The sequence below is a fragment of the Lolium rigidum genome, chromosome 7 (genome assembly GCF_022539505.1).
Source record: "Lolium rigidum isolate FL_2022 chromosome 7, APGP_CSIRO_Lrig_0.1, whole genome shotgun sequence".
Lineage (NCBI taxonomy): Eukaryota > Viridiplantae > Streptophyta > Magnoliopsida > Poales > Poaceae > Lolium > Lolium rigidum.
The window spans coordinates 322,004,048-322,016,480 of NC_061514.1; the positions used below are offsets into that span (position 1 = coordinate 322,004,048).

The 12,433-nt window shown below is 44.9% G+C and overlaps 1 protein-coding gene across 1 annotated transcript; it reads right to left on the reverse strand.

Moving 5' to 3' along the window:
* Nucleotides 1-5,815: 5,815 nt before the first annotated feature.
* On the reverse strand, nt 5,816-7,162 carry LOC124673285 (GDSL esterase/lipase At1g20120-like). Its single transcript, XM_047209399.1, has 3 exons — nt 6,898-7,162; nt 6,586-6,716; nt 5,816-6,505 (listed from the first exon to the last, which is right to left on the reverse strand). The coding sequence occupies exons 1-3, from the start codon at nt 7,160-7,162 to the stop codon at nt 5,816-5,818; spliced, it is 1,086 nt and encodes a 361-aa protein (XP_047065355.1).
* Nucleotides 7,163-12,433: the final 5,271 nt, after the last annotated feature.

The window sequence follows — 12,433 nt, forward strand, 5'->3', positions numbered from 1 at the left end:
ATAAGAGTTATTCCTTCTCCCCTTCAACGAGTCCCCAAAGTGTCAAAGATTCATAAATACTCTTAGGCATAAGGCAAAATTCAGACATAATATCACAATGAGCATGAAAAGTTTCACCACCAATAACAACTTTAATAGTAGGGTCCCATATTGAAGGTTCAGAGTTCACTAAAACTTGATCAAGACGATTACGAACATAACTATAATTTTCTTTCAAGCAAGATGCACTTGTCTCAAGAGTGTTTAATCTATTATAAATGCTAATAAGAGCTGAATCAAAGTTATTAGCTAAACTATGTGATGCAACCAATTTTTTTATGGCATTAAAAGCTTGATCACCATTGCAATGAAGGAAATCTCCTCCTACTATAGCATCCAAGGCATATCTATAGCGAATCATAAGCCCAAAATAAAAGTTACTAAGGAGTAAACTTAGAGTCATTTGAGGTTCAGCTTTACGATAAGAATCAAAAATTCTAGACCAAGCATCTTTAAAACTCTCCTCATCCCCTTGTTTAAAAGTGAAGACTAATTCCTCAGATGAAGAAGTAACAGGTGCAGAGCTAGACATGGTAACAAAAGTAAAGTGCAAGTAACTATTTTTTTGTGTGTTTTCAATATAGAGAACAAGACAGTAAATAAAGTAAAACTAGCAACTAATTTTTTTGTGTTTTTGATATAAGAGCAAACAAAGCAGTAAATAAAGTAAAACAAAGCAAGACAAAAATAAAGTAAAGAGATTGGAAGTGGGAGACTCCCCTTGCAGCGTGTCTTGATCTCCCCAGCAACGGCGTCAGAAAAAATCTGGCGTGTAGTTGACGTGGGAGTTAGAAATCTTTGTGGTGTAACTTTTCTTCAGTTCCCCGGCAACGGCGCCAGAAAAAAATGCTTGATGGCGCGTGAGACACACGTTCGTTGGGAACCCCAAGAGGAAGGTGTGATGCGTACAGCAGCAAGTTTTCCCTCAGTGAGAAACCAAGGTTTATCGAACCAGTAGGAGCCAAGAAGCACGTTGAAGGTTGATGGCGGCAGAGTGTAGTGCGGCGCAACACCAGGGATTCCGGCGCCAACGTGGAACCTGCACAACACAATCAAAGTACTTTGCCCCAACGTAACAGTGAGGTTGTCAATCTCACCGGCTTGCTATAAATAAAGGATTAAACGTATTGTGTGGAAGATGATGATTGTTTGCGAAGAACAGTAAAGAATAATTACAGTACATTGTATTTCAGATGTAAAGAATAGGACCGGGGTCCACAGTTCACTATTGGTGTCTCTCCCATAAGGCTGGTGCTAGTGCACCGCCTCACTCCCGCCCCGCCACGTCACCTTTTTGCCCACTCTAGCCCCACTCTCACCCCACTCTCACCCCACCTTGCCAATGCATGGGCTATAGTGAGCCCTCTCACTTCTCTCTCCTCCACATCAGCTTTTCTCTCTCCTCACCATTAGCAATTCTTTTTCAGAGTATAACATAGAAAATAATGCAAGGAAATTATTTTATTGAACTACAATTGTTACCGATTACATCATAAAAATAAATTACATAAAAATTTGAAAAAATTACATAAAAAATTGGAAAAATTACATAATCTAGGCATTATGAGCCCACACATGCTCAATCAAATCTTGCTTTGGAGCTGGGTATACACCGGTGAGTCCCTCATTTCGTTGTCCATCCGAATCCTCGCTGCTAGGCTTGGTGGTGCATGGTGGTGTATTGCGGGGCCGACATTGGACTCAACGGTCTCATAGTTGTGCTCCAAATTTGTACCACGCTCATCGTGGATGATCATGTTGTGCGGAATGATACATGCACGCATGATCAACCCAAGAGTACGCCTCGAGAAGGAGCGGCCCGGAGCTGCTAGAATGTTGAACCTAGCCTTCGACACTCCAAAGGCACACTCCACATCTTTGCGCCAAGCTGATTGAGCAGCGGTGAACATTCGGCTGCTTTTCACTTTGTGGAAGAGTAACACCTTTCATGAACACCGGCCAGGAGGGGTAGATGCCGTCGGCAAGGTAGTAACCATAGTTGTACTCGTGTCCATTCACCGTGAAGTTCACTACGGGTGCTTCTCCCCTAAGCACATCCGTGAACAACGGCGACTGGTTGAGTACATTGAGGTCGTTGTTCGACCCGGCCACTCCAAAAAAGGCATGCCAGATCCAACGATCATACGACGCAACGGCTTCTAAGATTATGGTTGGGTGTTTGATGTCTCCCCTTGTGAATTGACCAGCAAAAGCCACTGGGCAGTTCCTCCACTGCCAATGCATGCAATCGATGCTCCCTAACATGCCCGGAAAGCCACGCTCCTCGGCTTTCGCTAACAGACGCTGAGTATCCTCGACAGTTGGTCGACGACAAAACGTCTCCCCGTAACAGGCAATGATGCCTTCACGAGAATCTATCTAGACAATCGATGTAGTTTGCCTAGCTAACTTAAGCCACTCATCTATTGTATCTGCAGAGGCTCCATAAGCTAACAGACGCAAAGCCGCAGTACACTTTTGTAGGGGAGAATGACCAGGACGACCGAGAGCATCATGTCTTTGGGTGAAATACGGAGAGTATTCACCCAATCTATCCACAATGCGGAGAAAAAGGGATCGCCTCATCCGATACCTTCGGCGAAAGAAGCTCGGAGGGTAGTTGCAGTCGTCGGCGAAGTAGTCCTCGAACAGCCGATCGTGGGCACCAAGACGATCACGTGCGATGACCTCTCGGCGGCGTCGCGGCCGTCTTGGCTCCTCCTCCTCCTCCTCGTTCGAGCATCTCCTCCTCGTACTCCGCACGGAATGCGGCGATCGGCTCACCCTCTATTCCGTCGCTTGAAGCTGGCTGGACGAAGACATGGCGTTGAGAGGGAGTCGAAATGGAGAGTGGAGGAGATGAAATGGGTGTGGAGTGAGTGAAACCAGATGGAGGTATTTATAGAGAGAGGGCTGAAATTTTAGGGTTTTTTGAACTACCAACGGCTACCCCAACGGCTAGCTGAGGTGGACGAATCAGATCGCGCCACCTCAGCCACTACCGCTCCTCTCCCGCCCGCCTCCCGCCCGCTATCGCCCGCCTCCCGCCCCACTACCGCCCGCTACCGCCCACTCCCGCCCGCCCTCTCGCCCGCCCGCCTACCGCCCCGGCCCGCCAACGCGCCGCCCCGCCTCCCGCCCCCCTCCCGCCTCACTGCCGCCGCCAATGCGGGCGGTAGCCGGGCGGTAGCGCCCGCTACCGCCGGGCGAGCCCGCCCCCGCCTCCCTCTCCCGTCCCGCCTGCCTCCCGCCCGCCTCCCGCCCCGCCGCGGGCGGTACCGCCCCCACTACAGCCCGCATTGGCACCGGCCTAAGATAAACAGATGTTGGGTGAACAAATTACAGTTGGGCAATTGACAAATAAAGAAGGCATCACAATGCACATACATATATCATGATGAGTACTATGAGATTTAATCAGGGCATTACGACAAAGTACATAGACCGCTATCCAGCATGCATCTATGCCTAAAAAGTCCACTTTCGAGTTATCATCCAAACCCCTTCCGGTATTAAGTTGCAAACAACGAGACAATTGCATTAAGTATGGTGCGTAATGTAATCAACACAAATATCCTTAGACAAAGCATCGATGTTTTATCCCTAGTGGCAACGAGCACATCCACAACCTTAGAACTTTACGTCCATTGTCCCGGATTTAATGGAGGCATGAACCCACTATCGAGCATAAATACTCCCTCTTGGAGTCACAAGTATCAACTTGGCCAGAGCCTCTAATAGCAACGGAGAGCATGCAAGAACATAAATAACATATATGATAGATTGATAATCAACTTGACATAGTATTCAATATTCATCGGATCCCAACAAACACAACATGAAGGATTACAAATAGATGATCTTGATCATGATAGGCAGCTCACAAGATCTAACATGATAGCACAATGAGGAGAAGACAACCATCTAGCTACTGCTATGGACCCATAGTCCAGGGGTGGACTACTCACACATCGATCCGGAGGCGATCATGGCGATGAAGAGACCTCCGGGAGATGATTCCCCTCTCCGGCGGGGTGCCGGAAGCGATCTCTGAATCCCCGAGATGGGATTGGCGGCGGCGGCGTCTGCGGAAGGTTTTCCGTATCGTGGCTCTCGGTACTGGGGGTTTCGCGACGAAGACTTTAAGTAGGCGGAAGGGCAGGTCAAGGGGCGTCACGAGGGGCCCACACAACAGGGCCGCGCGGCCAGGGCCCAGGCCGCGCCGCCCTAGTGTGTCGCCACCTCGTGGCCCCACTTCGTTTCCTCTTCGGACTTCTGGAAGCTTCGTGGAAAAATAGGACCCTGGGCGTTGATTTCGTCCGATTCCGAGAATATTTCCTTACTAGGATTTCTGAAACCAAAACAGCAGAAAACGACAACTGGCTCTTCGGCATCTCGTCAATAGGTTAGTGCCGGAAAATGCATAATAATAACATATAATGTGTATAAAACATGTGAGTATCATCATAAAAGTAGCATGGAACATCAGAAATTATAGATACGTTTGGGACGTATCAGGTGGCCTGGGAAGGCATTTGGTTTTTGGATGATATGAGTTGGTGAATTGTCACCCCTTCATCCCTCTGTAGGTTTAGTGAGGTGGCTTCGAGTTTAATCTTTTGCATTGCTCTTGTAAGGTGTTATGAATAATCTAATAAAAAAAGCCGTGTACATCCCTTTGGAGGCAGAAGGTAGGACAATATTTCCCCGTTTCGAAAAAAAATTAGATGACAGTCAATGATGTGCATGAAGCCCCAACACTTGCCTGGTGAAAGAACAAGATGAACCATCGGCTGCAAAGAAGTAGCCATTGTTCCCCATGAACGGAAGGAAGAGACCGCTGCCTGTATGGCACTTTTTTCAATCTTGTATTCACGTGAGGCTTGCACATTACGAGCGACGGCCTAGCGGACGTATGACGTCGATGCGAATGGCGGCGTGCGCTATTGGGGAGAGAAAGATGAGGAGACGACGAAAACGAAAAGGCTGAGTCGGTTGTTCGGTGGTGCAGTCCAGTTGTACCGTCACCGCTTTGACCAAGGCAAGACTCTAGAGAAACCGAGAAACAACGTGTTCGGTTTTATCCACATCCGGTAAGAAAAATAACGAAAATTGGATAATGTAGATGGGCTACAGTAACTTGAATAGCACTCCTTTCAGTAAATGGGTCAGCTTTGATATAGGTAATAATATTTTTCCTAACCTCTATGTGTCTTTTTTTCTATAATTCTTGTTTAGTTGTGGTTAGTATTAACAGAGTAGAAATATAATACTTATTGTTTCATATCATATAATTAGCCCACAGTGTTGAATTAGAGAATTGATAAATCAGTTTCTATCTTTTCACCGATGTCTGCTCGTTGTTTCCGCTGTAACGACAATGAGGGTGCAACCACGGCCTCGAGGAGAGGCGCGAAGAGTAGATATGTGGACTACGAGCTCGTTGTCAGGGTGACAGTGGTCATGTAGGCTTTATCAACTCCATGCGGGCACAGCGGAAGGCCGCTACCGGTGGTGCAATTATGCCTAAAAAGTAAGATATATACGCAAAAATAATCTACGCTGTTGCAGACGTACATGTAATTTTTTTAGTACATATATATTTCAACATGTTAGTTATACAGGTGAAGGTGTATTTAAGTTACTCCATCATCTCACATTGAATACTTCTCCCCAATCTTTCGGATAGATCAACCTCAATTAATCAAACTAACAAGAATAATAATGTTGGCTTGGCTGCCACACTTGTTTCCCGCTCACAAACTAGCTTCAATGTTCAAAGATGCATGTATTGTATGTAGTGGTCGAAGATGTAGTCCATGATAATCTTGTATGCCGCCTCTGTGGGGTGGTAGCTGTCGAAGAAGACATGCTTAGACACGTCGTCACACACGGGGTTGAGCATCGCGTCGCACCCCGTTGACACTTCAATCATCCCGGTGCCACAGCACCCGCGCGTCATCTCGCTGAACCCGTACCGCTCCCCGTGGTCCACCAGGTCTTGGACCACGGTGTAGATGTCGATGTAGAAGAGGTTGGGGAACCCGACCATGTCCTTACCCAGCTCGAGGATCAGCTCCTGGACCTTGGTGTTATAGAGCTGCGCAGCGGCGTTGCGCTCCGGCTCGCAGCTTCGGCGAGGACCGCCACCGAGGGTCCGCTGCGACGGCAAGCAGCCGATGGGCGGCAGCCCCACGAAGCCGATCCGCTTGGCGCCTCGCGCGCTCATGTTGCGGAGGAAGGACTCGACACCATCAAGGAGGAGGTCCACATAGGAGGGAATGTCGTACTGAACCCTTCGGAGTGGGGTGGTGTAGTATGTGTTGGCGATGTCGTCTGTGCCAGAGCATACAATGAAGAGCGCACCGTCGATTATCCGCTTCGTCTCCTCCTCTCCGGCGATGCCCACCAGCTTGCTCCGGTACTCGTCGTAGTACACCAGCTGCTGCTCCATCGAGATCACTCCCTGGAGTCCAAGACAAATATGTAGGATCACAATCTAAGAGAAACTTAATTGTTGTACTTGTAGTTAGAAATATGTGTTACCATGATGACGGGGGTGAGAGGATCGAATCCGGAGGCGCCCGACGCAAAGCTCACACCGGTGCGGAGGTCCTCCGGGGTGTGCTGCACACCGAGGTATGGAGGCACCAGCTGCTTCACGTTAAGGCCCTGGGCTGAAATGAAATCCACGTTATTTCAATTCAAAGAAAATATATTGTTTGAAGATATATTTTCACGACGGAATGGAGTAGAGATGTTAACTTTTTATAGACCATTGCAACATATGAACACTTTTACTAGTCCCAGCTAAAAGAAAAAACACATCTGCCACATACATATTATCTACGCACGTACCGATCAAGTCGGAAGGTATGAGTCCGTCGGAGAAGCGCCCGGTGGCCACGTGGCCGGCGAAGTCCTTGCCATAGGGTGCATGGTTCGCCTTGACCCCTGTGAGGAGGTAGTTGTTGTTGCCAGGGTCCACGATGGAGTCGCCGAAGACGATGACCGCTGTCACCTTGTTCTCCAAGGTTCTGCACCAAGCCGGTGTCACCGCCATGGCCAAGGCTACCACCGCCGCCGCCGCTGCAACCACCTGCCACTGGCCTGCTGTCGCCATTCTCCTTGTCACAGTCTGTGTTTTTGTCGAGTCCGTGGATGGTTAGCTTGCATCCGTAGCTACTCCATTTATGGAGCTTCGTGGAGACAACCTCGTTGTTGCCAGTGCCATATCACTAAACATTATGCATGCTTACTGATCAGATAATATATTACTTTAAGGAATAGTATCATGCTGCACGATGGAGAAGCTTGTTGACGCGGCGCAGTGCATCGGCTGTGGTCGCTCCCACGACCCTGTCCCATTTCATTTTCTTAAATAAATCCATGCATGGCTCTGACTAAGGATCCCTCCCGATCTCCAGTTAGAAAAAAAGATTCCCTCCTGATCGAGTTTGATTTGGGGATAGTCTCCTCCATCAACGTTATCATCATTGCCGAAAATTGATGCTATGGTGTGTTGATTTTTTGGGGATTTAGCACGTTGGTTTTTCGTTTGTTTACTAAATAAGCTCTGATAGGATAAGTTTTGTCCGGTTTTGATGATGGAGGGGCGAGGACGTCGGTGTACTTTCGTCTCATGCTAGTGTCTGTAGTTGTTACTAGGTAGTTGAAGAACCTATTTGTGTTTATTTCTTTTCAGGTTATTTATACTATTTTTAATGATTATTAATAGGTTGGTGGATTTTCACAAGAAAACATTTAAAATGAGGAGGTCGATACCTCCATATGGACAGTAAAGTTTTTCAGGCCTTTTCAGTTTTTCAGTGCAAGTTCTATATAGAAATTTTATTACCAGTGAAGGTGGACTCGTGTGATTGAAAGTTGCATGCAGCGGTTGCTACGCCTAAATCTCCCACACCAATTCCTGATTAACACCTGAGAGTCTGTAGAACTTTGTCCATATAAGTTGGTATGTAACTGTAGCATGCATTACTCTTTTAAACTACCATTCAACAACTCAAAACTCGGTACCAACAATATCTACAATCAACATATCAGAATTCAGTACACCAATATCAACAATTAGCAACAAATTTCAGTATATGAAGCGACAACAAAGTCCTGAGGCCTTCATAGCAAAGAATATCCTTGACGGAATCCCAAAATCAATAAAAGGTAACTTCGAGGTATCTCGGAATGTCGTGATATTATGGGAAAGTCATTATTTTGTAAATATAAATTGTATAGCAAAAATATTTGGACGAAACAGAGTCTCGAAGATGGAAAGAAGCCATGTGGCGGGGGCACACACTGTAGGATGCGACGACCCCCTCTTTCCACCTTACGGACTCCGTTTCTCCTTTGTTTCGACACCAACTCTTCTTCTTACCCCAAAAACTGTCAATATACACCTCTTTCTATGGATCCAATCTCGCATCGAGTCTTTTCGAGGCAATATTGTTTTTGTCCCTGTCTTTCAGATCTCTCTCCGTAAAAACATATGCCATGTCTTCAAGGGATTCGTACCAATACTATTCCCAGCAAGATGATGAAGATGAAGATGAGGGGCTCATCCCCACATCGATATGGAAGAAGAGAAAGATGAAGGACTTCTCCGATGAACATGACTACGAGCCATCTGGAGAGGAGGAAGATGAAGTTGAAGAGGATAAAGAAGAAGAGGAGGATCCTGAGTATGTCATCAACGATTTGATACACTTGTTGTAGTGTCATCAAGACATTTTATGGCATCGTTGCCGGGGAGCAAGCAAGCAAAAACACAAGCTGCAATTCCTATAGCACGGTCAAGCATTTTACGGCGCCTTGCAAATTCTCAAGCTTGGAGAGGTTGCACTATTGTGAGTTCTTCTTGTCCTTTAGATTTGCAATTTTTTATTTTTATGTGTTTTGGTCTTTATTTTTTATTGTTGTTTTAGTCATTTCCTTGCAAAAATGGATAAAAGACTGCATTGGCCATTTAGTGTTAAGAACTTTCCTCCATCACTCAATCTACCAAAACCATTTGAGATTGATCCTGCTATTATGAAGTTAATTTATGATGATAGGTTCAAAGGAGGTCCTGGAGATGATCCCATGGCCCATTTGAAAAAAAATTGAGAAAAGATGTGAAACTCTTAAATTAAGCAATATTAGCAACATTGTAATTGAAGTTAAGATGTTTCCTTACTCACTTGCTGGTGGAGCCATGGATTGGGTTTTAAGTTGACCATTGGGAACTTTTAATTCTTGGTGTAGTATTAAAGTTGCTTTGTTAGAAAGATTTGGACCACCTTCTATCATGAGCTATAATAGGGAATTGATATTCTCCTTTAGACGAAGAAATAACGAGTTACTTATACATGCATATGGGAAAGGTTTAGAGGACTTGATTATAAAATAGAACATGTCCTTAAAGATTGGATATTATTGCATTCATTTTATTGTGGCTTGACAATGAGCTCTAAATCTTATTTGAATAGTGAAAGTGGGAAAACTTTTATGGAACTTACCACTGCTAATGCTCATGTTTTACTTTATGGTTTACTACTTGAAAACAAAGTTAAAAATAGTTTGGAAAAAATAGATATACCCGGAGAACCTTTTGATGATTGTTGTGAGCTTTATAATCTTAATGTAGAAGAGAAACACGTAGAGGAAATGAAAAATACGAAGTGATAAAATTACTGAACCTATACTAGATCTTGATAAACTAGTGTAGTTTGAATGAACTTATTACTCTCTTGCAAAAGTTTGCTAATGATCCATATTTTAATGTTCATCAAACATGGTTTGGTTCATATATAGCTAATCATGTCATCAAAGAAAAGATTGAAAGATATAATAATGAAGCTATGATACCACCAAAGCTTGGGGTTACTTGGATTCCCAAGATACAAGTTACTATTGTAAAATAAACTTATCATGCTATATTATATCTAGGATCAAGTGTTAGTGTTCTATCTAAATAATTGTATGATTTGCTTGATCTTGATAAGAAATGGAAAGGTGTGATATTGATCTCTTACTTGCTGATGATTCTACAAAGCATGTATTAGGTAGAATTGATAATATTATTATTGAATTACATACGACATTTGTCCGTATTGATTTTGATGTTATGGCCATGGGGATCAAAACCTCTAGTCCTATATTCCTTCGCTGGACCCTTTTTGAGAACAACAAGTGCTTGTCATTCATCCCAAAGAAGGAAATGTCAAATTTTAGTTTCCACACAAAAAAGTATATGGAACATTTTCCAAGAAATAAGATTATGGTACAGAGGCACAAATGTCCTCATGAAACTTGATCATCATGAAGAAATAAGGTATGCATCCTCTCTATATGGGTATAAAGCTTTACGGGAGGCAACCCGGTGTTTTTATTTTGTTTATGTTTTCTTTTGTTCTCTTGCTCTTGTAAGAGAGTTTTTCTTTTGTATTCCTGCGGTAGCAAGTAACTTGTTTTGGTTTGTTCTCTTTAGTTAGTAACAAAGTGCCAGGTTTACCCATCTTGGATGTTTTAAAGTTGTAATAAATATGAGGAGTTTTTGAATTATGCACGCTACTGTTTGGTGCACAATTTTTCTAATTTTTACGGTAGCTTCTAAAATTACGAAAAATACTAAAGCTCCAACTTTACGTCCCTCTTAGCACAAAAATCGGTAAAAAATTCGACATGTTTAACGATGTCGAAATAAATTTGTTAAATATGTTGCTACTATTTTTTCTTGACATATTCTATCTTTTGTTGTTTTAAGCATTATTTTGAGCTTCAATTTGATACTTTATGAGTCCTTCGATATTTTGTGAATGATAGAAACTTAATGCACTCTATGTGTGGGAAACATCAAGATCAAACTAACGGCTGAAAGGAAACTTCGAACATTGATTGTGTGCAACAAATCTAAAGAAATACGTCCAAAAAAGCTCCAAGTTTGACCATGAATTTGAGAAGATACAATCCATAGACCTCGATGCTGATGGTTAGAACAGAATCCCATCGTCGAAGCACATCTTTTTCGTGTACACCTTATCTTGAATCAGAGCAAGCTTATGCTAATCACAAGATGGGTAGTTAGGGATGAACATGTTTAGGGAAGAGAGAGAAAATCCATGTGTACGAGGTACGCACGCCTTTTGCAGTTGCCAACCACTTTTCGCACCATTACGGTCTACCCCGATGGAAACGACCGATTTGGCCTTTGTCCTCGGCCTCACTTTGGGTTGCTTTAAGGTTCACGCTAGTGAAGCCCAACCTCCCATGCGGGCAACCAATCATGTCAATTTCGTCTCTCCATGTGAGCCAACTAGCATGCAACCAAACACACCCTTAGTTTTCTTGCGATGACTTTTTTCTCTCTTTCCTATGAGTACCCATGCGTGGAACCGCTCCTTTCTAGATCTATGTGCTGGCCGCTCGCCTCTCCATCGCCGGCGACCATGGTGGCCGATGATGGGTTAGTGGGAGGTCTGGCTTCTTCTTTTTCTAGTAGTTGGTAGTATTTCTCCTCCATGGCTAATAAAGCATCACACGAATCCGGCCACTCCTTTGATTCCTCTACTTCTTTTCCTCTGGATCATGTTGATGACGATGACGCCCAGAGATGCACGAATTTAGTGGGAGGCGTTCATGCATTCCATGATCTACCAAACCCATGGCAACGTTTTGTCTCGCCTACTGCCAGCTCCATGTCTTCCTTTCCCTTTTCTTTCGAATAAATTGAGGCATGGCGTGTGTTTCCCTTCTATGTCCGTTACTGCTGCGTACATGGCGGCGGAGCAAGATCTATTGGAGGTGATTTCGAGCTAAGGGCTGGTGGATCTCTATGTACTAGTGGTGTTGATCGGTACGGTCGTCATGGTGGCGGAAAGAGGGATGATACATCAGGACCTGAAGCTCCCTGGGTTGTCAGAGCTCATCCACAAAGGTATTGTCTTGCTGATGTGATCTATGGTTGAAGAGGCGGCCACTCAGTGCTCCGGTGCATGCGTGGCACCTCAGCTCTTTCTTCCTCTAGGCTGGCGTGCGAGGATCTTCGACTTCGACGCGGCGTCGCACGCTGCCTTGCCCCAAGTGGCGTAGTCTCGGGCGACGAGATGGGTGGCCGTGTTTGGAGGTCTCAACACTTGATCGGTGGAGAAGGACCTGATTGCTTTTTAGATTTTCTTTCTAGGGTTCTGTTTGTAAAAGGCAAGGACTATGTTGTGTTATGTTGTTATCCAAGGGCCCTCTCTGTAATATGTATGCCCACTGTTAAAAAAAAGTTTTCTTGCGAGGAGGCCAATCGGACCGTCTGAAAAGGAGATGATCGGACGGCGGGGAGCATAGCCCAAACCCGCTGCTCTGCTCCCGTCTCCACCTTCAACTCCGGCGCCCCGTTCCGCCGCCA

Coding starts and splice junctions, on each gene's coding strand:
- LOC124673285 (XM_047209399.1), bottom strand. CDS start 7,162: ATGGCGACAGCAGGCCAGTGGCAGGTGGTTGCAGCGGCGGCGGCGGTG. Junction 6,717..6,897: donor CATACCTTCCGACTTGATCG/GTACGTGCGTAG, acceptor ATTTCATTTCAG/CCCAGGGCCTTAACGTGAAG. Junction 6,506..6,585: donor CTCTCACCCCCGTCATCATG/GTAACACATATT, acceptor CTTGGACTCCAG/GGAGTGATCTCGATGGAGCA.